A 27840-nucleotide genomic window follows, 5' to 3' on the forward strand; every position below is an offset into this window, starting at 1 on the left:
TTAGTAAGCAGAAACTCTTTTTTTCCTGCCCCAATTACCGTCCAAAAAAAAAAATGTTTCTTTTCTCGTACCTGACACGTTTGACACGGACACCAATCTCAGCTGAAAATTTCAATGACGTAGCAAAATATCCAATTTTGATGTTTAAGCAATCAGGTATTAACACTTTACACTGGAGGTATCATTCCTTTGCTGGATGGATCGGTTCCGGATCAACCCAAACCATTTTCAATTCGAATGTTTTCTTATATGATCTAAATTGATCCGATTGGATCAATAACATTTTGATCCAAATCCAATCTGATTAAACAATCACTCAATTCAGAATCGAACTGATCCAATTAACGACAACCAACTAATTCGATTTCATGTCCAAGATGATTTTTTCACTCTGAAAAGGGGAAGTGAATTTCCAAAATTAAAAACCCTCTACCTGTCCAGAAGCAACTCCAATGGAGTACCCTTCCCTCTACTCATCTACTCTCAATTGTTGTTTTGGGTAGTAGAATCCAAAAACTGCCTGTTTGGATACCAGGAGTAGAACTACTGTTCCAAATAACAGGAGCTGAAGTACTCTGTGGAGGAGCTGGAAAAGTAATTCTGTGCAGAAAGGGCGTTTGGCAATCAACTCTGTGAAGTACTGGCAGAAGTACTTTTGTGCTGGAAGTCTGTTTGGGAATCATACTGACTTCTCATGACTTCTAGAAAAAAGATCAAAATACCCTTATATTATACTAGTTACTGTTTTTTGTCTTTTAGTGACATAATATGCTTTCAAACTATATTGTTTTTGACATTTTAACTATAAATATTAATATAATATAATATTTTAAATATTAAATATTAATATAATATGTTTAAATTCATTATACTCAAAATTTTAAAAAAAAATTTGATAGACTGTTTTTGACATAATATGACATAATATTAAAAAAAATTTGATAGATTGTCTTTTAGTGTCATAATATGCCTTCAAACTATACTGTTTTTGACATTTTAACTATAAATATTAATATAATATAATATAATATAATATTTTAAATATTAAATATTAATATAATGTGTTTAAATCTATTGTATTCAAAATTTTTAAAAAAAATTGACAGACTGTCTTTTAGTGTCATAAGATGCCTTCAAACTATATTGTTTTTGACATTTTAACTATAAATATTAATAGAATATAATATAATATAATATAATATAATATTTTAAATATTAAATATTAATATAATGTGTTTAAATCCATTATACTAAAAATTAAAAAAAAAAATTGATAGACAGTCTTTTAGTGTCATAATATACCTTCAAACTATATTGTTTTTGACATTTTAACTATAAATATTAATAGAATATAATATAATATTTTAAATATTAAATATTAATATAATGTGTTTAACTATAAATATTAATATAATATAATATAATATTTTAAATATTAAATATTAATATAATGTGTTTAAATCCATTATACTCAAAATTAAATATTAATAAAGGTTTCTTTCGTTTGATTTAAGGGCAAATGAATTAGGAATATTTTCATAGAAAATTAATAAAATTAAGGGTATTTTGGTAAAACGAACCGTTAGATTTTGACTCCCCGCAAGATGAGTTTTGAGAAATAGGTTTTCTCGACTTCTTCTCAAAGAGTAATTTCTTGCTCTTGCGCGGAGTAACTCTTCGAAGGAGTTGTTCATCCAAACGCATCCAAACGACTTTTAACTCCCCACAAGAGTTAGAAGTAGCCAAGGAGTCCTATCCAAACGCCTACTAAGTTTCTAATGCAAAATCCATTTCTCAAAAAAAAAAAAAAAAAAAAACCTGGGTTTAGGTAGTTTCGATCCAAAAAATCGACACTCCTTTTAACTTACTCATTTTTTTTAGGGAAACCTAGAGTAGGTTGTCAAACGTCGGTGTAAGAAGAGTAGGTTTCCGATTGTAGGCATTCATTTCTATTTAAATTAAGAAACATAAATCAATGCAACTTAAGAAGAACGGAAACTCCAGCCTTTCGACTCACTCTCGTATGGCTCGCCCTCGAGCCCTGGGCAGGTCGGCCGGGTCTTTCCCTGTTGTTCTGTTCCCGCCACGAGAAAGACGCACGGAAGAGGTATGCCCAGCGCGCGGAGGATCCGTTGAGAGTGTCTGTTGTCTCAGTAGGGAACAGTACGATCTTTTCCCCTATTGTATTGAATCAATAAAAAGAGAGGTCAGTACTACGGCCCCCTATTGTTTGATCAAATATTGACCGGGGACGAGCCCCGACTTCCATAGGTCCTTGGTTTGACCTCCCGTAATGGTCCTTGTTTTTAACAAAGAAGAACGGGGGCCAATTTCTCGGACTTGCTCACTTTTTTTCATTTTGATTTAATCTTCATTGAGCTCCAACACATAAACCTATCGGATTCCATGGATTTAGATTCTCATTTCTCTGCTTCTCTTTTTTCTAGTGGTTTGTTTTTCTTTGGGAAGAAGACAATGATGATGTTTTTAAAATCCATTGGTTAATGTGTTGACACCAAAATTTTTAATATTACACACCTATTAAAAATTGTCAAAATGAGGGTTGCTCAACATCAGATTCAACCTCAAATCTGATGTTGGCACCCCAACATTTACTTATTTACGCTTCAATTAAGCAATTGTTGCTGGCACACCAACTTTTACTTATCTACAACCTCATGGCTGCTGTCAGGCACCCCAACATTTACTTATTTACAACCAATTAAAATAGTGAATGAGTAGCGCGGTTGGTGTAAACTCCCCCATGGATACCTATACTTTCAATCCACAGTACTTAAAAAACTCATTTATCGGTATGAGGGTGGTATGTTAGAGTTACTCTAAGACGCTCTTGCAGTTCATAAGTTTATTTATTTATTTAACTTTTTTTTTTTTTTAAACATCTTCTATATAGATTTAAATATGATATTTTTAGTAGCCGAAAAAGAATGTATATTTTTTTTTAAATGGGTCTTAGATGTTTAGAGTAAAAGTTGTTATTGGCACCCAACTTTTGCTTTTCACACCTTAATTTCAAAAATTATCTATCACCCCTAATTAAAGATCAAAGCATACAATTCAATAAGTACAAAAGTTTGGTTGAAATTATTACCTCAATATTACAAAGCATTATAACACGTTCACACAACTTCAGCAGATGTTTACAATAAGGATTGGATTCATATAAAATTCTAAATCTAGCATATAAAAATCTTTAAAAAAAAGAGAGTTTCTATTGATTTATATATTTTTATTTGTATTATTATTGAGGTATAACAATTAAAAATTGGGCTGCCAACAGCAGTTCTAAAAAATCATTCTTTTGATTGGATATTTGGATCAGATAAAAAAAAAGAATAAATGAATTTTCTGACGCCTGACGCCCCCTCTGACATACATCCCTTGACATGGCACGTGTTAAAATCATAGTTTTTTCTCGGGATACACAACTGTATATATTTATGGGGATGTGTAGCTGAGTATCTCGAAGAAAGATGTGTGGTTCAAAATCATGCCACGTACCCACGTCAATGGGCGTATGTCAGAGGGGGCGTCCAAAAATCACGACTCATAAAAAAGAGTCTGATCGACCGAAGAGCTAATACGTACGCATCATCACCGCTTAAGTTTTAGCGCGTCCTTTTAAAAACAAGGTTCGGATTTGCGGATGTATATCCATCAATTTTCGGATTGATTTCGGGTTAAACCCAATCTGATAAAAAACCAAACCCAATTAAATTCTACATATTTCCATACTTGTCAGATACTAGGGTTTTATTAACTTGTTCTCATAGTCTCCTCCAAAATCCACCACCCACGACGGCCGTGCACCATCATTAGAATCGCTGCCGGAAGAAATCCCACACGTCGACGGACATCAGGTCTCTCTCTCTCTCTCTCGTTTCTCTTTTCAAGAAAAAATCGCCTTCAATTCTTACTTTTTTTAGGTTTTTGGTTCACTTTCTATGATCCTCACTATTGGTCTTCTCTACTTTCTTGCTTGATTTTTATGCAAGAAACATGATTTTTTTTAATCATTGAGGAGTTCACAAGCTGAATTAGGGTTAGGATTTTTGACCTTCTTTCTCCAGTCTGCAATATCGGCCCCAAATTAATGTTCATCGGCTGATTCTTCTTCTTTCATGGTGAAGTAAAATGTATATATAATTACTAAATAGTTCATGACTTCACGTGCATTTTATTAGTATTTATTATGTGTGGCGTTCTAAGGCCCTAAAGAGAGCAAAAAATTGTGCCAAACATTTTTTCAATGTATGGGTTTGAAGTTTCGAAATGTGCTGATTTTTTTGGATGGTCTCTATGTCGAGGAGATTAGCCTCACCAAAAATCAGCCCATTCTAAAACTTCTATCCCCATCAAAAGTGGTTTATAGAAATCAGATGATCCACGATTTTTGAAATTGTAAACTAGGATTAGAACTTTCGGAATGAGCTCATTTTTGGTGAGGATGATCATCCTCCAAAAACATCAGCCAATTCCGAAACTTTTAACCCATCTTTGAACAATGTTTGGCTCTCTTTAGGGTCTCCGGAACGCTCCCCATTTATTATATGAAACGAAACCACTCAGTTGATAAAAAACCGGAACCATTAGAAATAATAGATTTCGGTTTCGGGTATAAATATACTCTGACCGGAACCAACCTGTTTACCCTCAAATAAAAACCCTAAACTAGAATCTCTTATGTCTGTTGGCATTCTGTACGCCATAAACCCTAAGTGAAGGCTGGACTACTGGTACTCTCTCTGCTATGAGCCCTAGAAACTTTGTTTAGGATCAGTTTGATCTTGGATTTAGTGGTAGGAGTTAACTAGCTCGAATATCGGTTGCTTTTGTCTAATTAAGAGAAATTTGAGCTTTTTCATTGCGGAATTTTTTTTCTCAATGTTGATTCTATTTTGCTCTCCTTCTGATCTTAGATGTAAACTTGTTTGAATGATTTATTATTCATATTTCTGTATTTATGCCTTGTTTTGGGATTGTGTATTTAAGAAAGAAAAGGAATTTGATTAAAGTTGTAACCTGTAAAATGGGATTTCTGTTCTCTGGAATCTGGGTTATGAATTGTTATGAGTTATAACTTTGCTATCTTTTTTTTTGTTGTTGAGATGTCGTTTGTTTAAAAATATAATTTTGTTGTTTATGGTCTTTAGAAATGATGATTCAATTTTTGGGTAAAGTTGAAGTGATAAATTTAGAACTATGTTACTCAATCCGGATTGTGTAGTGCTTGTGTGACACTTGAGCTAATCCTCTGATATTGTCCAAGTCAGTCTTACCCAAAGAGCGCACAAAAAAAAAAATTGAGCAATTTTTGTTCTCCAGGTTTAGCATGATTTGATGACTTAAGTAGCAAATTCTCCTGGATAGATTTACTTCATTGGGTTCTGAATACGGAGAAGACGAACTTTTTGGCTAGTCCAATTAAAAGATTTTGTGGGGATAAAAAAAATGTTTTGTAGGGTACAAAGGTTGTCATGTAGGGACATTCTCTGCTTCATACGTGAGTCTACCTAGTGGGGAAGCATATAGAAGTCAGTATTTGGGTCCTAGTCATTGAATGAGCAAGAAAATAGATTGCCATAATGGAAGGAAATTTTTTCCAAAGGGGTTTACTTTATATCGCTATTTACAATTCCTATACAGGAAGAAATGCATCTAGATAAAAATGCATTGTAGACTTTCTTTGAAATGATAAATAGGAAAATAAAAATCTTACCTTCTAAAGTGAAAATCAATTTGTTCTGCGAAAATAAAAAGGGGGATGACTTCAAAAGTTTTAGGTTAATGAACTCCACACTACTAGGCAAATGATTGTGGAGGTTTGGAAATGATCATAAGAGTTCGTGGAAGATAAAAATAGGATGCTTGTGATTTCTCTGTTGGAGAGTGGGGAGGTGAGGACTTCTTATGGTTGTTGTCTATGGAAAGTTGTCGTATGGTTGTTTTGTCAATTTGAACTTCCATATTTCATTTTGACAATTTGCAAGCTTCTTGGTCTGTTAGGCCACTTGAAGAAAGTTGAGTGCATTTTGTTTGGTGTCAATCTTTAGAGGCTTCTTTCATTGTGAAGTTTTTAATGACCCAACTAAGTCTTCTTCTATTCCGCTATCTTTCACTAAGTCGTCTTCATTTTATTGTTAAAAGATAAGGAAGACTGAACATGGCCCTGTAAGCGTTAGCTATCTTAGCCATTTTATGCTTTAGGTTGTTATTGATTTGGTGTTAATACAATTCTGCAGGAGCTTTATTAAAGCTTAGACAATCATGGTCGATGAAGAACCAAAGCCCCTCACTTATATCCCAGAGACAGTGCTGAAGAAAAGAAAAAACAATGAAGCATGGGCTCTTAAAAGGAAAGAGCAATTGGAACAGCGGAGGCAGAGGAGCAAAAATAATCGTAAGTTTGACTTCAAAAGGGCTGAACAGTACATCAAAGAACACCGAAGCAAAGTAAGCAGCCTTGCTAACTCAATCTTAGAAAAGTTATTGTACCTCAAAATTATGGAATTTCCTCAATATCCTTTTCTCGTTTTAATTTTCTAGTCATTTATTTTATGAGAACTGAAGCCTACTTGCAATACTTCCAATATTTCCATTGCTGCTTGTTCATTCTGCTTGTATTTTCTTGAGATTTAAAAAAAAAAAAAAAAATTCTCTGTCCATTTTTCCTTCCTATTTCCTAATTACCAAATCATTTATGAACTAGCGCACTAGTGTAAATGTGCAAATATGATATTTTTATTTACACAAACAAACCTTTATTTTCTGTTACCCACTTTACCATGTAAAATTTTTCATGGGAATTCATCTTCTAATGGCCCATTGGCTGGGATTTGACAACCTGGCTTGAACTTATTTTTCAATAAGGAATCAACAGAATTTTCAATTACCATCTAAATGATATTTTTAATATATTTTCTTCCGAGTGTAATGATTCTTATGAGACTGAATTTGTAGATGTACCTTTCTTATAAAGCAAGTATTTGCCATGAGTTGGACTATCTTTGCGTCTTCCATGTTCATCTGTTTCGTCTTTGTACATGTCCATGTATGCACACCTTTATGCCGATGTAGTCTGTCCTCTAGGATCGTAATTATCTGTTGACTTGCTTCCAGGAACTGGACCTCATCCATATGAAACAGAGGCGAAAATTGGGAAAATCAAATGTCACCCCCAAATCTAAACTTCTTTTCATCATTCGCATCCATAGGTGGGTGACACTGACACATCATACTTGCTGCACTTGTCATTTCCTCGCTTTTGGATTTTTTGATCTCTTGACTTTCCTTATGTATTTCAGCACGAATGCTATGCATCCAAAAGCTAGAAAGATTTTGCACCTTTTGAGGCTAAGGAGGGTCTTCAATGGTGTTTTCGTGAAGGCAAACGAAGGATTGATGGATATGCTGCGAAGGGTGGAACCATATGTGACATATGGGTAACCAAAGAAACCAATCACCCTTTTTTTCTTTTATCTATGTGATTTATTTTCCTTAATTTCACTGGTCTGTTTCAGGTATCCTAATCTCAAGTGTGTAAATGAGTTGGTTTACAAGAAGGGTTACGGAAATATAGACAAACAAAGGGTTCCTCTTACCGACAACAACATTATTGAGCAGGTACTTTAAACCATCTTCGAAAGATCAGTTTGGAAAGCATGGCTCCCTGTTTATTTTCGCTGCCTTTGCATATCTGTAATTTTTCTATGCATGTTACAGGCACTCGGGAAGCATGGCATTATATGCATTGAAGATATCGTACACGAGATTGCAAATGTTGGTCCACATTTTAAGGATGTTATCAGCTTTCTGTCACCGTTCAAACTCAATAGGCCAGGTGGTGTATTGCTGGGAAAGAAAAAGGCATACAAGGATGGGGGTGACTCTGGCAATCGTGAAGATCACATAAATGAACTCATCAATATGATGAACTAACATGAACAATCAAACTCGTATGGCTTGCCATTAGAAGAAGATTTTGTTACACTTGGTTATCTTTTTGGGTATGGAAATGGTTTAAGGTTGCAGCTGGAGCTTGAATGACTTGTACCTTGAAGTCATGGGTTTGATTTCATTGTCTCGCCTTTATGTTTTAAACAAAATATGTTTATGAAATTATTCTTGTATCAGCTCTTTGGTTAATTTATGTCATCTATTGGTGAACTGTTCCAAATATGTTATTTTGTTTTTCTGCTCTCTTCCTTCATCCACACTTATCTAGTGTAATTTTGATATGACTAGCCATAACTAATGGAATTGTCCATGATAGCTTTGGGTTTGAGTGAACTATAGCTGCCTGATCATGCAGTGGAGATGGTCCCTTCAGCATGAGTGAACCTAAGTACGCTCTAAAGGGCATGGGAAGCCATGAAAATACAACCTTCCTCCAAAAGGTGTAATTGATGGAGAAAATAAGGACGAGGGATAGGATTGGATTGAAGGAAATAAAGTTTGATCGAGCAAACGAAGAAGTAAACCTGGAGTAAGAAGTAACTACCGGGGTGAGAATTTTGAGATTTTAATCATGACCAAGCACTCGAAAGTGAATATTAGAACCACAATAGCTGTCGAAGGATCTCTTTCCCCACATATAACTGTTGGATTACTTTAATTAATAGGGACCTGTGAATCAGATTTTAATAGTTCAGTACTGATTCCATGATTTTTTGGTGGTTCTCATTGGTTCCACCATATTGATCAATCACGGTGGGTGAACAATTTTCGGGCTCCATGCTTCTTAAAAGCTGTAGTCAACCCAGCTGCACGTTAATGGCTTGACTAATGATCAAGACATTTTGGGATCTTATGAGTCCTACCTAGCCAACTAAGCTCGACTGTGCAGTGTTTCTTTTACTTTACATTTTGAATCCCAAGACTAGATAAGAAGTATCATGTCAGATTGGCAACCATAAATCCATATATGCTTGCTTACACCTACCTGTGAAGTCTAGAACACTTCCAAACACTAGGGAATGCTTTCTTGAGAAAATTTTGCAGCCAAATGCATAACTTCCAAACTCACCAGTGAAGCAAAGGAATGAGCATTTTAATCTTATTTTCTTATTTTCTTCTGTTCCTTTTGACTCTATTATTGGTAGAACAAACGGGGGAAATTCCCCCGTAATGTGTTTTTTCGACATTTTGTCAAGAACAAAAGAATAAAATTGGATAAAAAAGTCTAAACATATAACACAAAAATCCAGATTTCTAATCACCAGTCTTGATCTCGCGACCTTGAAAGCTTCAATAGGACATTATGTTGAAAATCTGCATCAAAGTTTGAGAACTCTTGCATCATACTCACCCATCCAACCTATTGGACTTTGAATAGATTTGATTATCCATCGTATGTATGGTTAAGCATCTGATGAACAGCAATCGGATCATCAAAGCCATCCATCGCCATTTAAAGCCACCCCCAACAGTTCCATTTTCTCCTCTTGTTGGACCCTGTCAGTGATACATTCTGACCTAGAAAATGATTTACATGGCATCCGCATACTATCTCCGAGTGATACAAAACGATGCTAGTCGCAGAAAATAGCAGTTCTCCGGCCACTATTAATGACCCGTTCAATGTTACATTTTTCTCAGTTTACATAACAAAGGTACATAATAGTCGCATGCATACAACAGAAAAGAAAATAACTGCTGAACCGAACAGCCATCAATTGTACCCAACAGGAATGCCACTGTAGAAACTGTCAGAATGCTTACTGAGGTATTGCGAATGTGGAAAAATGGGTCCTCCAGAATTCTAGGTTAGAATATCAGGTCACTCAGAAATGCCCAAAAACAACCCAGAATCACAAAAGTGAAAACAGCCCATTAATGTTTGTTCCGAAATTTAGCTACTGACCCACCTTCGCTTCCGAGCTGGACGCTCTGGTTTAATCTCTGAATCTGCAGCAGGTTCACTCTGGCCCGACACCAATGCTTCACTCTCCATCTTCTTGTTTGTCGAAGAATCCTTTTCAATTGGCATTGGAGTCTTGAACCGCTCGCTTCGCTTCTTTAGCTTTGCCACTGTGTCAAGGTGGCGATCATCTCCGACCTTGTCGGACTCCACATGCCTACTTCCTGGTGTGGGTTTCTTGCCAGCAACATTGATCTCTGATTCACCAGCATTTTTATCCTCGCCCGACAGATGATGTTGGTCACCAACAGATTCAAGTGTCATGATCGGTTCATCTGGCAGTTCACCAGCTAAAGAACGTTGGTCATTGTTGTCCCCGCCGATCTCCTTAGCCTTTAACGAAGATGATGCCTGAGTAGTGGTATTGTCATCCCTGTCTTTGTGGCTCGTCCAACGTTCCAGTTTAGTCCGACCTTTCCTTGATTTCTGTTGCTCATCATCTGAGGGAGCATTTTCTCTACGTTTTTTGGAAGAGTGACGTTGCTGGGGAACCTCATTGTCATGATGGCCCTTCTTAGAGACCACAACATAGGATGATGACTTGAAATGACCAGGATCACTAGGGTTGGTGGGGGCCGATGTTAGTACATTGCCACGTTCATGCTCACTCACAGCTTTCATGCTAACCTGAACAAAGGGAAAATGGTCATGATAAGTTTCACTTGACAAAGGAGGTTCCACATTAGTCTGCAACCAGAGTTTAGTCGGTGGCCTTGGTTAACAATCTATTTTTGGGGAACGACATGCCCGTAATCATCTCTAGCTTAAGTATTGATATTGGATACTTCAGTTTTAAGGGTAAATTTCATATGCACATCATATATCAGTTCGAATTCCTAGTTATAACTGTTTAACACACCTTGAATCTAAATCAGATATAGAGCACAGGTAAGGATCCTGTCATCCTGACTTAAGTAATTGTCCTGGTTCACATATGATGCTTTTCTACTGTAAGGGAAGTGGTCCATTTAGAGAGAAGTTCTTCACCGATTTTTTACACTAATACCCAGATTAAAACTAATCCTGCAACACGTAGATCCAACCCTTTGGAAGCTCAATCAAATTATACCTGATTGGACTAAGATAATGTTCATATCAAATTAATTCAAGGATCTTCAATATAAAGGCACGCAATAATGATAGTTACCCTATATTTATGATGATTATGTAATATTAATTCGGTCAATTAGAACTAATTGATTTAATTTGTATTTTATAGGTGTAAAGGCCCAAAATGGGAGAAAAAGGCTAAGGATAATAGTGAAGAGAAACTTTTAAAAGGGTAGAGAAACAAGTATGGGACGAATACAAAGAAGGGCTAAAGAACAAATGGAAAAATTTTCCAAAAAAGGGAGCTCTCTCCTACGTACAAAGCAAAGCCTCTCTTATTTTATTTGTTTCTAAAAGATTCTATACATCTCTTAAATCTTTTCTTTCTATTTCTCTCTTTCTTTCCTCCACATGTCACCCACTTTCTCCTCTTTCCATATCTCTCTCCTATTTTTTATTTATTTCTATTTTATTTTTTCTCCAAATTTGCTATTTATTCTCTAGAGAATTCTTCTTCTGAGTCTTCTCAATTCCTTTTTTTTTTTTTTTTTTTGATCGGTAAAGATCAATTCATTCAAAAGTGGAGGTCGAGAAGACCGTCTGGAAAAACGATACAAATTCTTCTCTACCTGCTCTTATTTTTTATATGTTTTTATTTAATAATTTTGATAAATTCTTCTGTATAGATTGTTGGTTAAAACCCTAGCTAAGGTGAAACTTAAAGGATTCACAAGTATGTTTTTGTTCAACAATTAGGGTACAATTTTATAATTGAATAATTAAATGGTTTGATTTATTTTCTTTTTTTAATATTACACATCTATACATTTTTCTTGATTTATTGTCAGCGATTTTTACTACATTGAATGCTTGGAAAATCCATGTGATATGCTAATAAATGCTTGGATGTTTCAACTTTTAATTATTCCACTAAATTTGTATACATTTTTTTGGTTTAATTGATATATCATCTAGTTAGGGAGAATTTTTATTAAAAACTAACAGAGAAAAAAAGTTGATCAAAAAATAAAATCATGGATTATCGAGTGTATCACCGATACCTTAGCAATTTTAATTTTATATTAAAAACTCAATAACTTTTGCTCCATACGAAAGTGTGGAAAAATCACCTATTTTCGTAGTTTAGGTCAAATCTCTATCATTTCACATGTTTTTTGTTCACTTGTGACACAATCCCTATGGATTGACCTCAGATTCCCAAGTTTTTACTACCTCGCTACACATTCTGCCCTTGGGGTTTTGATTTGAAATATTTAAGTTGTAGCAGTTCATCATCCATTAACAAATCCATGCATGCATCACCATTTCCATGCATTTAGTTCCTATTTCATCATTAAATGCACTTGGTTCTATTTCCTTATGTACATGCATCTATCCTTTTATTTCCCCATCTCTCATGAAAGGAGGGATTCCCATGGAAGGTACCATATTGTCATGAGAATCCACCCCAAGAGCACCATTTCAGTTGAATCATTTTACCCATACATGATTTCATGGAAATAATGCCCAAACCAAATCAACTCAAAAATGGTCTTTATCCAAGAGAGGATACTGTTTTCATGCATGGGATGCCATGCATGTACCTCACTTTCATTACATTAATGTGGGACAGATTTTCATGTTTGGACCATTCCCAAATGGATTCAGCTCTAAATCCATGTTTCAGTCCATCTACGCCTCCCGTGCATGGTTGAATGGGCTGAACTTCTCAGTCGTTTTGCTGGCCCATTATTGGTTTATGTGGATCCGCAAGATATAGAACTCACAACCTTCAGGTTTACATCAACCGAAGCCTAGAAATCACATTATTTGCATCACATCCTCATGAAATGCTCATGCATACATCCACTCCATATTCTGATCCAATAGCATCATAATGTCATTTCATTCTTGCTACATTTATGTTATATGATTGATTACATTAGACTATTAGAGTTAACACAAATTACATGGACATAAGTATAGACCAACTTCATAGTTGGGTCGAACTGATGCCTGACACCTTCCAGTTCCATAACCCAATCTCTTATCCAGTTTCTGGAGTCATTTTTTGTACCTAGACCATAAAATAGACGGCTAGTCCAGTATTTTCCCTACACCCTAAAAAGGACCAATTCACAACCCTGACCCTTGAATGGTCAAAATCAAAATGATCCCGGACCCTGATCCATTACAACCATACCCGGACCTATGGGAGAGGTTCCGAGTCAAATCTTGGTGTCCACAGTATGACATTTGAATTATTTTGCAATTCACTCCTAAATACAAGTCAATTCCCTCTCCAGAAAATGGTTGTCAAGACCTTCTTGCCTATATTTTCTCTTTTAAGAGGTGAATAAGAATCATTTAAAAAACGTTAATTCTTTGAAATTTTTCAAAAACCATATATTCAGTTTAATACTAAAGTTCTCTCCAAGAATTTTCAACTGGATTCAAACAAAAAATTCTCAATCCAATCATATATTTAAATTTTTACAATGCACTTAAAGTTTTGAGTTATTATGATTAACAATGAGTTGGGGGAAAAAAAGTGACAGCATTTCTTAAAGGAAAATCCCAATACTAGAGTATCATGTGCGATGCACATGTCTCCTGCTCATGTTAACATGAATGAAGTTATTTCATTAGCAGCAAAAGTCAACATTTGCTACACACATCACAGTTAAGATACTTTATTGTATGAGATTGCAGAAACAAATAATACCATGCCAAGATCCAAATCATGACATTGCAGAACAAAATTACTTGTTATTGAGTGAGTGACATTACAAGCTCAATTAACTACGTGAGTACTACCAACAATGATAGCCCTGGAATACCTATTTCCAGATTCTAGTGTAAACTCTCTGACTTCTCAACAAGGTAGGATTAAAAGCAGTTTTCATAACTATATCATGATAGAGGCTTATCTCAGACGTGAAAAAACTCAATGCTATTTGGATGCGTACAACAGCTTTAAAAACAACATCTACGATGGTGTAAGTACCAGTTGAGGGCTGCAAAGGACACGAAAGACTTCAAATTCCTCAAGCCACCAAAGTCAAACCAACAAAGGCACTGCAAGTGTCGCAAGCGGCAGTGGGGGGGAGGGGGGGATTAAGCTCTCCTGTCACTCATGATCAGAAAAGTCCAGCCTTTACGATTAACGTAAAACTTCCATCCGTTAGCTACCCTGACTTTACAATTAATACAATGAAGAAATTTCGGCTCTTTGGCCAGAAACAACCTTTGGGGAAAACCAACAAAGTAGACAATGTTTCGAAAACCAGGCAGGTCACCAATGACCGGCTCCAAAAATGGTTCGGATTATGTAAATAAATTTTCTCTACCAAATCAGTCCCTTTTATCTCATTATTTTATATAAATTTATTCATGACATAACATGACATCACAGATTGCAGGGTTGATCCAGGTGGTTGAACCAGATTGACTAGGCTTGACCCATTTTCCAGTTCAGAGACCATTTCAGTTTTCAAAACACTAGTCAAATTTTCTGTTCTATTACATTCTCCTATGTGACCAGTAAAGCAAAGTTGTACTGAAAAAGGAAGCAATCAGTAATTTATTATGAATTTTTTTAGGCGTGCTTAATCTCCATGGGATTATCTTTCTATGAAGTTTTAGGTTGTCTAATGACAGAAAAGGTTTGTATTCCTAGTCGGCACAGAATTTTCTGCTAGCATAGAAAGATATGGATCATACCTTCTTACTTCGGTGAGCACTGTGATCTTCTTGCTTTCTTTTGCTAGATCCCAGATTATGTTGGTGAGCCCCTTCAGATTCTTTATTCATGTTTTCTTTGCGCCTCTCCTTGTGCATTCGCTGACTATCAGAAGCATTCACAGAGCGATCATTATGAATACTTGATCTTTCATGCCTTGGGTTTCTATCCTCATCATTGAATTGATTTTCACGTGCGTAGACATCCCCTCGTCCCCTGTGCCGTGAAGGAGAGTCATCCTCTACACGGTCACTTCTCTTAGGTTGTTCGCTTTGCCGCCTATTATCTTTAGATTGGTAGTCCTTTTCAGAAACTAGCCCTTTAGATGCATCCTTAGACCTTGCATTTCCAACCCATGATTTGTCTTCTATACCATGTACACTCCTTTCCGAACCTCTCCCTTCTCTTTCCCGATTTGATAATGTATCTTCGTGTGGCTGTTTGGGCCTTTGCCGATCATCCCTCTCTCTCTGCCGCCAGCTCTCATCTCTGTGTCTAACAGAATGATGATCGTCAGGCTTATCTCTTACCTTTGCCTGATCTTCCCTCCTCCTCTGATCTAGGCCATCATCCCTTTCCCGCTTACTTCGACTGTTATCCTCCCTAGCTTTGTAGCCATGCAAGACTTCTTTGTCAGCCTTTTCCCTTTGATGTTGTACTTCATCCTTTCTTCTTTTGGTATGAGCATCATCGAAGTTCTCGTGCCGACTCATCAAATTATCATCCCTTTCCCTCAGTCTTGGTCCAACATCTTTATCACGACGACCCCTCCAATCACCATTGTCCAACCGTTTCTTCGAATGAAGATGTTCATCATTTTCAATCCTCTCACTTCCACGAACCTTACTCCGGTGCTTAGATCCCATTTCCTCAACATACACCCGCTTCCTCATGTCTTCCTCTTTTACTCTTCTTCCATGCACATCCCCATCTCTCTTTTGCCTAGCTTCAACAGAATTATTCCTCTCCCTTGGCCTCTCAATGTCCCTCGTTTTAATACGTGATGGATGTGTCGAATAAGAATCCCCGTCTCTATAAGGATATGAATGATGAGAATCTTCCCTCCCTTTTACAACAATCCGATCTCGATCCATCTCTTGTCTCCCATCTCGGCCATAATCAACTTTCCTTTGAAAACTATTTTCACCTTCATCACGACGCCTTTTCACGTCCCCCATTCGTCTAGACCTCCCCTCTTGAACAACTTCCTCCTCACCATCATCGCGTCGCTTCTGATAATCTCTGCTGCTCCCTGATCTTGCTTTGCTGTTGTCACTACTACGTGTGGTCCTCAAGTCATCCCCACTGCCAGTGTCTTGGACTGCTGGTTGTTCAACTAGAGAACTCAGTTTTTGCTTAACAGAATGAAGCAGGCTTCCATCTCCAAGAGTATCACTTGGGATTGTCGTACCCATGGCTGTTTCCTCCCCTTCCACTGAAACACTGCTATCACCCAATGCAAGCTCGTAGTGCACATCAACTTTATGCCCTGCCCCCGTCTCCCTTGCAGCCTCGACTGTGACTGGGGATGGTGATTCTGGAATTTGTTTCCCATCAATGCTTTCCCCTGATTTTTCCTTCTGAATGCCATCAAGTCTGTTTATTCGGACATTTTGACTAGGGATCACATCATTTCCATGTTCAGCAGGGTACTTGTCACGTGCTGTTCTCGGTGGCCACCTGAAGTTTCCATGGGAGAAAATAAAGGTTCATAAGTTCATATAGAATGTACTTGAGTTTGAATAAATAAAGTATACCAAGCTATTGAAAATACCCCGATAACAAACTATAAATAGACTTTCAAACAAGAGGATGTGCAGCATGTATGGAGAAAGAAATAGGTTGCAGAATAATGATTAAATTGATAAAATTTGGTTGGAACCCATGTTGCAAGGACTCTCTAAAATGGTTTAAACTTCAACATTCCACAAACTCAAGTGTGACACTTCAATTTATTTTTATTTCCATACTAAAAGATATTGGTTAGCATCTATAATTGACATTCCACACATGCACGCACGCACAAATAGATATAATAAGTAAAAAGGTTTTATTAATGAAAGGGAGGATGAGGTGACCAGCCCAAAGATTACAAAAAAGATTCTCCACAAAAAAAAATATATATATTTGAAGTGTCACACTTGAGTTTGTGGAATGTCGTAGTTTAAACCGTTTTAGAGAGTCCTTGCAACATGGGTTCCAGCCAAGTACTCCTTTATTCTCATTTCCCCCCCTTTTCCCGAAGTTTTCCCTTGCCGTTTTAAATCTGTACTCTGACCAGGTGACTATGAGTCAACTACTATCAATGTAAAGTGCATAACCTCTATTCTACGAGAAAGTAGTACCTTCCATCATGAGGTGTGCCAAAACTCCCACCAGGGTAAACGACGGTTCGGCCTTTAGAGCCAGGATGATATTGAAGGGGTGCTTCAGGAGGGAATGGCAAAATGCCATCTCCTTCATGTATATTATTGTAAACAGGATCCATAAAGGGCTCTCTTCTACCCACCATTTCTCTCTTCTTACCACTATAAGTTTGTGGAAAACGGTCAAAACCTTCAGTGTTAGTCTGCCCGCTAGTTTCTTCATTGCCTCCTCCTTCAAGATGATCTCCTAGTTGCTCAAGGGAACCATTAGCTGTGATGGGACCATCATCCACAGAGTCCTGCAAGACAATCTGTTCACCAAAGACATTCAGTTAGGTATACTTATTGTACGGACCTAGGCATTATAAATGGAATTTAAGCGTTGGTTTGATTACCTCTATGATTGCATCTGAATCACGGATTCGTGGTGGCTTGGTATCTATGGAGGGAAGCCGTTCACCATAACCACCTTCCACCTGAATGGCTCTCCCAGTTGGCTGGTTTTAAAACACAAAAGTAAATAAATCCAGAAAGGTAAAATTAAACAGCATGGTACTCGTTAGTTTCATAGTGGGGACATAAATGAGGGGAAAAGAAGAGAATAGGACAAAAGGGAAAAGAAGAAAATTTTCAGAAAAATAACGCAAATCAAGAGCTAGCTACGCTTAAAATGAGGAATTGTGTTTGAAAGGTAACTCCAGAGAAACTTGAAACTGAAGAGGTAAGACATACCATTGGAGGTCGTATGCGTGAAGCTCCGTTTCCTTGGCCTGTCGCATCACCTTGTTCACCATCTCTCTTTCCAAGATGAGCATTTTCAACAGAAGCATCATGAATGGCTGCCGCAGCTGCAAGTTCAGGGGGCAGATCCGGATCATAGTCCTGAAACATGAACGGAAAGAAATTTAAGAAAACAAAATAGCCAACTATTTTTCAGCTGCACAAAGATCTCACTACCTGCTCTGATCGTCCACTTTCATAAACACGGATTTTACTTTGCATGGTAGCCTCTAGACGGTGGTACTCCTGCACAATCCAAAATTAGGCCCCTTTTGCTGACATGTGGAAATCTGGTAATCTATATGATTAAAGATTGTACTTGCCAGCTGTTTGCAATAAGCTTTCCACTGTTCCTCATCCAATCCAAAGTTGAAAAAATCTGATATATCAACACCAGGATGTCTCCATGGTTTTTCCTCAATGGTATCAATGTCAATATCAAACACTGTCCTGAAAACAATAGAGAAGGTGAAAAGTTGGTGAATGTGACATTTTTGGGGGTTACATCTAATTACTTTATCAAATAACATAGAAATCCAAGGTTTCCAAATGATCAAAAAAAGGGTCGAACTCTGCAATTATATACAATGCTTATGTTCATACTGGAAATATGGTACTTTATCGATGTGAAGGGAAGGAACAGTTATAAGTCACATGGTTAACCACCAAAATACTTACACTGACCTAGCCATACCTAAGCTGGATAACTGTATCCAGATAACCAGATTGACTCAATAAGTTACATTAAAACAATGGAGGGATAACTGGCACCAGGTCGAGAAAGTGTAAGTAATGGCCCAACATAACTGAACACTTAGTCATACTTCATGTGGAAAAGCCTTTAGTAGAAAGCATGGTCTAAAGCTAAATGAATGGTTCAACATGCCAAGGTTGTATATTGCCAATAATTTCAGCTTTCAGTTAAATTTACTCTTTTTTCCACTTTGGCAGGGTATTAAGTAGAACAATAATATGGTAACCAAATCATTCATGCAGTCAATGGGACAAGGGAGAAAGGTATAAAACACCTACAATTATCCCATTTGCCATGCCTAAAGATCCCAACCACTCCAGTTGAGTTAGGATTGCTGAGACAACATCCATGAAAGTTCTATTTTTATTTATTTTTGTTAAAAAAAAGTGTATCAATAGATAAAAAGAGAAGCAGAACTCCCAAAGGTAAATTGAATTCTACTTATCAAATGATAAAATCCATAATTTTAATTTCAATCTTCCACTTTTCAGCACCTACTTTCAAGCGACCTTACCCCATTTGATGCTAGAATTGCTAGCCAACTAACCATAGCATTCACTACCCAACAATCTGAAGAGTGTCAAGTTGAGTGGGAAAAGGTTTCCCTACAACCGGAAAGGAATTATGCATCTCTTTCTGAGCACGTTGTGAAAAAGGGTTGAAGGTAGGATGATCCCATTGGTTCACAGTACCAAATTCTTCTATTGGAGCACTATACCAAATGTGCTCTTCTTCAAGGCGATTGATTGTAAAAAACAAAAGGAAATCATCGACTACCTAACATTAAAAGGAAAAAAACACTCATACTACATTAACCTTGCACATGGAACAAAAATTGACAATGACTTTTATACAAAATTTCTCCAATGGTCAATGGTTAAATATTTAGGAAAGCATGTCAGACCAACAAAAAAAAAACCCACAATTTAGTTTAGAGCCCCAAATGAAAGATGCCGGGAAATCTACGATGAAGAAGACAGAAAAGATCAGGAGAAGGATGTGGCCGAAACAGTGTCATCTTGGCTCCACAAGCAAACCTATTATTCATCCTACGAGTAGGTAACGAACTATCAATGAAGCGATTTTCATATGTGCAACAATTTTCCTAACAATTCATATTTCTTTTGAAGTTGAAATACCAAGTAGTGCCTTCCCAATAGAAGTTATAAATTCCTGCACAGATGATTTTTCCTGTTTCATAATGAGAAAAGAGTTGGAAAATCATCTTTGGGGATTCTAACATCGCACCGCTTGTCCTCCTAAAACATAACCATGCCTTCTCTACCAATCCAAAATATAACACCACTTTAAAAATTAGGAAGAATTTTCATGATATAATTATGATTATTTCACATATAGTCATAACTACTTTCTCAATCCCTTAAAAATCTAAGTCAGCCCGCATTGAAATGACATGTGGATACAATAAATTACACTTTATCTAGACTGGACATGTGACATCTAAACATACAAGTTAGACCCGATAAGAGTGATCTGACCCGATCATAATATCAAAAGGATCCGAGGCGACTCAATTATTGAGCTGGATACCTATTAGCATAGTCACCAAATCGGAATACAAGTTTAAAACAGCAAGGGAAAACTTTGGGGAAAAAATAGGAAAAGAAACGATAACAAAACGGAAAAAGAGATGAATATAAATATATATATATATAGGGGAATGCTAATGCCCAAGACCTCATGGGGACGTTAGCCTTGTCAATACTTTTTTCCCAATAATACCCCTCCTCGTTTTGTCTTTTAGTAAAAAAGACAAGTGTGTATTGGTCTTTTACACTATAAATGCTTGCTTACATAATAAATGCTATGAGCATTTAAGTATTTTGAATTAAATATTTTTTTTTTGTAGTAAATGCTTTGGCAATCAATGCCAACATAATCAATGCATTTATTAATGGCATAATAAATATATATATTGTGTAAAAGACTAACATGCCCTTGTCTTTTTCACTAGCATCCCCATGAGGTCTTGGACGTTAGCATTCCCCATATATATATTAAAAATATATACAATATTAGACATTTATTCTATGTTTTCAATATATTTTTTTATTAAAAAATACTAATGAAAAATCTATTCATGATAACATGTTTCTACAAATAATTATACATTTTATGATACTAAAAACTAGTCTAACTATCAGCCTATCTTTCAAGCAAAATAACACTATTGGAAAATTAAAAAATCATAACATTATCATCAAATCCCACATTAAACAATATTTATGAACTAAACCACAAACAACCATAAGATCATAGAAATTAACCATAGGTTTATAAAAAAATAAAATGGGTTATTATTATTATTATTATCATTACCGTCATTATTATTATTTAAAAAAATGTGTTTAAAATGTAAAAAAACTTGTTTTAAATGATACTTTGTCAAAAAGAAAAGGAAACAGAGTTTTTTTATTACCATGCCTGTTAGGACTCAAAACATAGTGCTGCACAAACAATTCCAACTATCTCCAAAAAGTGGGAATCATTTATTCAACCATTCTATGAGCACTTTAATTACTTCTCTACAAGAATAACACAGAAGTTTAAAAATTAGCTATTAAACTATTGGACAGAACAATATAAGTTTATTCAATCACATTTCTTACATATTTTCATGAAATAATATGATATTATAAGCAAATAAAAAATCATAAGAGCTTATGCAATTTTGCTATATTTACTTGTGAGATGGAAGTGTGAATTCCGATCCACCTCCAAAACCACGCCCTGATGAATTGTTGGCCCAAAAGGGCAATCCAAATCCCGAGTGAAAATTTTTCTGCATGGCAGGAACATTTTGAGCCCCTATAGGTCTCCAATCACCTCTACCACGACCAGCAATAGGGCCCATGTTGACAGGTGGGCGAACTTGACCAGGGGCACCTCCAGGACCAACAACAGCTCCTCCAGGAATCACTGCTGCACCAGGTCTTACATACTACATGCAAAAAGAAATTCAACATAACCTTAATCTCCAGACTATAAGGGAAACATATGGCATAAGAATGCAATAGAAAAGTGATTTAACAGTCACAAATAAATTTTCTGCAGTTAGAGAATTAGAGCAATTTCATTGAATGAAGATCAAGCTACATATACACCAGAAAAAACGTTTCATTTTTAAAAATGTACAGAGTAATCAAAAATCACAAGGCAGAAAATAGTATTCCCATTATGACGGAAGCAAAATCCTGAATCTTAGGTCTAATAAGCATTATCTTGATGATAAAAGTTGGTTCCTTAATATCAAACAAGGTACATCTGTGAATATGATTGCAGAATGCAAATTGTATACAGCCATTCATTTCAGGTAATCCATGAAAACAAATCATTTATCACCATTCAAACACTATATCTTCTGTCAAGGCATGTGACTCCAGATATTTTCTTACTACCTCATTTTCGGTCTCCCTCTCTCCTTAGAGACTTCAAATTGTACCCAGGTGCACCTTACCACTACTGGCATTGGTCTTATTTCAGACGAACCAATAAAAAAATTATATATTTGTTCCAGAATGTGGAGTAGCTCTTAAAAATTGGATCTTTTTTACTGCACTGAATTTAAATTTGATAATAATAAGAAAATAAGGTGATAACGAAATACTGGACTAATCATATTATGTAATACTGGACCATGCACAAAGGCCATAACTGCAGATAAAAACATGAAAAGTGCATATCAACAAAGAGAGCGAACAAAGGGGAAGATCACACAAGTTAGCCTTTTTATTTGATCTTTTTCATTGGAAAGAATATCCAAAATTAATTGAGAAACGGTCTACTCCCTACAGTAAGGGGATTGGCTTGCAAGTAGAACAAATAACATGGTCAAGAGGAAAGTTGGACTACAAGAACAATGAATACTGTGCTTAGTTTCAAACCTGAATTTTTCACCTAGAATTAGAAGGCTTGTGCCAAGGAAAAGAATGGACAAGGGTAACGAGTAGGACCGCCCAAAGGTCAAGTGGACATGGGTATTAAAGTTAGTTAAGGTGGAGTCAAAGTGCGATATCATATAAGTAAGACAAATGGAAGCAGGGAAGCAACAATTTAAAAAATGTTCAAGCCTGAGAGGAGAGTACACCTAAGAAGCAAGTATGTAAAACCACTCACAATTATACAACAGACCATAGTAAAATATACTGTAATGATTCTATAACATATGGACCAGGTTAGCTACAAATATAAAGATTACCATAAACCTCTAATTGTTAACCTGGATTTGTGGAAGACTTTATGGATGTACAGAAAACAGTAGAATTCAATGGCCATTCTATTCAAAATCGACATGGGAAAAGTAGATTATGTCAGTTGAAGGTTCTTAGATTACATCTGGATAATATGGGCTTTGGCCTTGAGTGGAAGCATTGAATGATGCTTTGTGAATCTATAGCTCCCTTTTCCATCCTGAATGATGGAATGCTGCCCACATTAATCTAAAGTTCCAAGGGAGTTAGGCAAGGAGATCCCCTCTCATTTTCTAGATGATGGATTCTTGAAGGGCTTCAGTGGGTCCAAGCATGTCACATGTTCGGTCTGTGGATGATACAATTGGGGGGGGTTCAAGAATGCTTCTTTGGATAAAATCACTTACCTAATATATACACATTTCAAGATGGCTTGCAGAGTTGCCTATAATTTTGGCTAAAAACCAAGTGTTCAACATCGGTATATAAAAGTCCAAGCCTATTTGGAAACCCATGTCTGAGAAAAATGGAAAGGAGATAAGTGAATTGGTAGAGAACATACATTTCAAAAGGGGTTACCGTAACCTCAATGAAAAGCACTCTCTCTGGTTCATTGATTTACTTCATCTCTATGCTACATTCTGACAAGTGTTGTTAATAGTTTGGAGAAATGGATTCAAGATTTTTTATGGGATAATAGAGTGATCATTAGGAGTTCCATTTGGTTAATCAGAAAAGGGTTTGTAGTCCCAAAAATAGGTGACACCTAAAAGATACAAATAGCTATCCTAGCTAGATGGTTATGGAGGTACCGTACGGTAAGGAATAACAGTCTGTGGAGGAAAGTGGTGGATAGTAAGTAAGGCTCAAGCAATGACTGTTGGCTTCCCAACATCCTAGAATCTCTAAGTGATTGGGTGCTGGAAAGGGATTGTGAAAGCCCGTTCCTCTTTTGAGTGGAGATACTGGTTTCAGAGTGGGAACAAGCTCGACCATGAGATTTTGGGAAGATTTAAGGTTGGAGAAACACCATTTTACTTGGATTTTCCATCGATGTATTCATTACCTAATCTTAAAGGAGCCCTTGTTAATGAATATCAGCATGACGACAACTGTGCTTCTTAAAACATAAGCTTCAGAAGAATCCTCAATGATCAAGAAATAAAGAACATGGTAGCCCTTTGGCGATGAAAGGGTATGTGGAAGTGCATGCATCCGAGGATGTTAGTAGAGTGTGGAAATGGTGCCCATATGGGAAATTTTCAGTTAAATCATTTTATCATCATCTTTCTACTTGGATATTAAGTTTTTCCAAGTAGAGGTTCTGGTACCCAACATCCAATGAGAGTTATTTGCATGGACTATTGTTGGTGCTTCAGAAAATTCACATGGTTAATCATTTCATCACGGTAGGGATTTCAAACTCCTAACACATGCTCTATGTGGAAAATGGAGGAGTCAGTAGATCATTTATTTATACATTATTGTTCGATAAATAAAGATATTCGATTGATAGGGGAAAGGAAAAAAAAGTAAGATCAAACGAGATGACCAATCAAACCACCAACCGACCAAATACAAGTACTAATCAAACTCCATACAACATTGTTATTTATGCATTGTCCTATCACTTTAGAGCTATGCATGGGATGTGATGGCCTATCCCCAAGAGAGTATCTGATTTATTTGATATTTGGACTGGTAAAGCGCTCACTTGCAAAGGAAATACATTATGGAAGATGCTGCCCCTTGCCATCTGTTGGGCTATTTGGAAGGAAGGAAATGCTAGGGAGTAAAGGACTGTAGTGTGAAGGATTTGTCGTAGACTAAAGCTTTCATATGTTCTTGGACATCAATGGACTGAGTAAAGGGGCTCACGTTTTGATGACTTTGTTTTCCAATGTGCAGAGTTAGTTAAAAAGCTTTACTTTGAATATTGTTCCTCTTCCTTGGATCTAGTGAATTGCTCACTCACAATTCCTTGGTCCTCTTGACTCTCGTATTTCTTTTCTTCCTTGATGAAATTCTGTCTCATCGATCCAAAAATAAAAAACAGTGAATTCTGAGATATAAATGGTTCAAGATGAAGGTGCTAATCTAGCAACAACAAAAGTACCTTGAATTGATCAATGAATTTGTGAACGTATGATCATTCTCAGGCTTCTGAGTGTTAAATTTTGACAGCGCAAGGCAACCTTCAAATGGTCTGTGTTTGTTGAAGTGAAGGTTGAGGGTTTATACTATTTGGACCTGGGCATCACCTAGCACATTTTCAATTATCCCTATCATTGAGAAATGTAGGTGGTGAAAAAGAAGAAATTCATCGTGTAAGTGCAGCCTAAAGTAATGCCTTCACCCAGTTGGCATTTGGACAAAACATCTACATATTATTAGTTTCAGGAGGATATCCATGTGATGAAGCTTATGAGCACCTCCTTTTGTTCAGCAACTTTGATGCAGTGCTGTAGCAATAAGTCAGAAGCCTTTGCACGACCTTGCATCTCTTTAAACGTTCCAAGAACATGGGAAAGAACGGATTCGAAGTAGATTGTTTGTTGAGATCCCAAATCTTTAAGGCTGGTGGAACAAATACAACTGGTGATTTCTACTGTAATTGAGTGAGCAAAGGATGATGAGTTGCAAGAAAACTTCGGCAGTGCCAAAGATATAATACCTCAATATTCACATGTATGCACAAAACCTGATTGTTGTAGATATGCCACAGTTGCTTAAGTTGAGGAAAACACAACTCTAAAATCAGGTTGAGATTCCATATCATTGGAGAAGCAAACTTCAGTTTGGATCATAAAATCTTTTTAGCATCAATAGATGGAAAACGAATGCATTTTCAGTTGCACACATCTCGAGGTTTTATATCTACTATCTTTAGAGGTAGAAAGGTGTGATTGCAAGGGGTTTTGCTTGTTCATATTGGGATTTCTTGCCCCTCATCTTATTTCATTATTTTCTTTATTGATTTTATTACTCCAACGGACTCGCCAGACCCACCCTTTAATTTGTCAGTACTTCAGCTAGCCACAGCACCATGGTTCCTTCACCTCAATTCTCCAACTCAACCGATATTTTATAATTCATAGGAGTTTAACATGTACAATGGAGCTTCTTCTTCTTCTTCTTCTTTTTTTTTTTTTTTTTTTTTTTTTTGGGGGGGGGGGGGGGTGTGTTAAATGTTCTTAGTGGGTAGTAAAGGTGCCTAAGTTTAGTGACTGATTTTTAAAGGCTTCATTGAAGTTGCTCTAAGAACAATTACATTACGATTAAGCAAATGAACACTAGAATGCATATTGAGAAACTGACCTTGAACTGAGAATGGTGTGGATGATACACATGATTGTTATACCCAATTCTCCCTCCTATGGCACTACCCATGCCTCCATTCACTTTGGCTGCCTCGCCCACTTCTTTCCTTTCCCTGTCCACCGCCTGCACCGAATCATCTCCCCATTCCTGCTCCTCAATGGCCTGATGATGCTGGTCACCACCATCAGCAACAATAATCAAATCATCTCCTTCCTCGTCCTCATCGTCACTTCCCATTCCTTGATTCCTATCCATGCCAATAGGGGGGCCAGATTGTTCGTTAAGAACAATCTGCAGATCATCCTCGCTGTCACTTTCCCAATCATCCCCGCCACCACCACCGCTATCCTCCCTTCTTGGAGATTTTGAATCTCTCCCATTTTCCATACTATAAAAACCTCCAGGAATAGAAGGACCACCGCCAGATAACCCAGGAATTATCGGCTCAGAGTCCAAATTACCCATGCCAACATCAATCTCCAACTTCTCCTCGATCACTTCACCTGAAAGAATTCCATCTTTTTCCATCGAAACCCTAGTTTTATCATAAACCACATCTTTAATTTCCCCGATTCCAGATTTCTCACACGTCTCCATATCTTCCAAAACCCTAGCTTCTTCATCGAGAATTTCCTCACTTCGAGACCCCAAAACCCTAGTATCGTCTACCTTCTCCGAAACCCTAGAAAATTCCTCCTCCTCCGAATCTTTCTCCACAACCCTATCACCGTCTATCGAATTACGATCGGTGCCACTGCTTACGCCAGGAATCCCTTCGTTTCCGCCCTTCCCAGTAGCGGAGACAAGCCTTTGATGAGACATGTGATAAGAGATTGAGAATTTGGGATCGGAAGCTCCGTACAAGACATCTTCTTCATCACTTTGAATGGCAAGATTGGGCGGAGGATTTGCAGTGGATGCTGTAGAGGTGAAGATTGGTGGCTGAGAGACGGAAATTTCCGAAGAGATGGGGAGAAGGACGTCTGTGTAGAGATCTCCAAACTCGTCTTCGTCTTCCATTGGAGAGAGGGAGAAGGTTCCATGGAGTTTATTGGATGAATTGCAGAGGGAGAAGACTGGGCATTTGTTGTTTCTCTCTCCCCAGTCCCCATTGGTTTCAAGACCCGGCGTCTCGTCGCGTCACTCAACAAAACGAGTTGACACTTCCTACTCATGTAACTGATCTAATCCAATCTTATGACGATTCAAACCTTATAAAAGCTTTTTTTTAATAAGCAAACCTTTTAAAAATATTTAAATTTTTTTAATATAAATTAAATTGTACGTGTTATTTAACTAATGAGACTATGGAAAATGATTTATGAAAAAAAAAATGTATTAGTCGAACACGTGTTGAATTATTAAAGTAGTAAATTCACAACATTGCTAAATGATTTAAATCGAGACCATTATCAATCTCCCTTATCCTAAAGTGACTCAGTTAGAGTGACGTGGCAAAGTCAAAGCAGATCATTCCATTAAGGGAACATAAAGAAAATGAGTCGTGCTGAAGTGACCTCAAATTTAAACCTCATATGATTCGATGAAAAGCATCTATGGTTCCCATACACTTTCAAGCTAAGAAGTGCGATATGAGATTCTAGTCTGAGGTCACTTTAGCATTATTCAAAGAAAATAGTAAGAGGATCCCAACAAAAGATATCTTAAGATTCTTA

At 36.8% G+C, this 27840-nt stretch overlaps 2 protein-coding genes across 3 annotated transcripts; one reads left to right on the forward strand and one right to left on the reverse strand.

Annotated features, from left to right (window-relative positions):
• Positions 1-3722: 3722 nt before the first annotated feature.
• Positions 3723-8175, forward strand: LOC147397339 (large ribosomal subunit protein uL30y-like). The gene is made up of 6 exons (XM_086452919.1): positions 3723-3881; positions 6264-6474; positions 7141-7235; positions 7326-7463; positions 7542-7644; positions 7744-8175. Exons 2-6 carry the CDS (start codon positions 6289-6291, stop codon positions 7957-7959), a joined length of 738 nt encoding a protein of 245 aa, XP_086309045.1. The 5' UTR covers positions 3723-3881; positions 6264-6288; the 3' UTR covers positions 7960-8175.
• LOC147397340 (FIP1[V]-like protein) lies at positions 8010-27264 on the reverse strand. Of its 2 annotated transcripts, none has more exons than XM_086452916.1 (9): positions 26162-27199; positions 21338-21594; positions 18202-18328; positions 18056-18124; positions 17831-17980; positions 17494-17595; positions 17078-17409; positions 14714-16412; positions 8010-10567 (listed from the first exon to the last, which is right to left on the reverse strand). In XM_086452916.1, the coding sequence occupies exons 1-9, from the start codon at positions 27182-27184 to the stop codon at positions 9872-9874; spliced, it is 4455 nt and encodes a 1484-aa protein (XP_086309042.1). In that variant the 5' UTR covers positions 27185-27199; the 3' UTR covers positions 8010-9871. The 2 variants fall into 2 exon arrangements, with proteins under 2 accessions (XP_086309042.1, XP_086309043.1); XM_086452917.1 differs by lacking the exon at positions 8010-10567 and adding an exon at positions 13998-14145 and having other exon boundaries at positions 26162-27264.
• Positions 27265-27840: the final 576 nt, after the last annotated feature.

The sequence above is a fragment of the Akebia trifoliata genome, chromosome 8 (genome assembly GCF_017979445.1).
Source record: "Akebia trifoliata isolate Shusen 1 chromosome 8, ASM1797944v1, whole genome shotgun sequence".
NCBI lineage: Eukaryota > Viridiplantae > Streptophyta > Magnoliopsida > Ranunculales > Lardizabalaceae > Akebia > Akebia trifoliata.

Excerpts from the sequence above, each read along its gene's own strand:
- LOC147397339 (XM_086452919.1), top strand. The coding sequence starts at position 6,289 with ATGGTCGATGAAGAACCAAAGCCCCTCACTTATATCCCAGAGACAGTG. Across the intron at positions 6,475-7,140 it reads TCAAAGAACACCGAAGCAAA|GAACTGGACCTCATCCATAT; the intron begins GTAAGCAGCCTT and ends ACTTGCTTCCAG. Across the intron at positions 7,464-7,541 it reads GAACCATATGTGACATATGG|GTATCCTAATCTCAAGTGTG; the intron begins GTAACCAAAGAA and ends GGTCTGTTTCAG.
- LOC147397340 (XM_086452916.1), bottom strand. The coding sequence starts at position 27,184 with ATGGAAGACGAAGACGAGTTTGGAGATCTCTACACAGACGTCCTTCTC. Across the intron at positions 17,410-17,493 it reads ATTCAGATGCAATCATAGAG|ATTGTCTTGCAGGACTCTGT; the intron begins GTAATCAAACCA and ends TTTGGTGAACAG. Across the intron at positions 16,413-17,077 it reads GGCACACCTCATGATGGAAG|GTGGCCACCGAGAACAGCAC; the intron begins GTACTACTTTCT and ends TGGAAACTTCAG.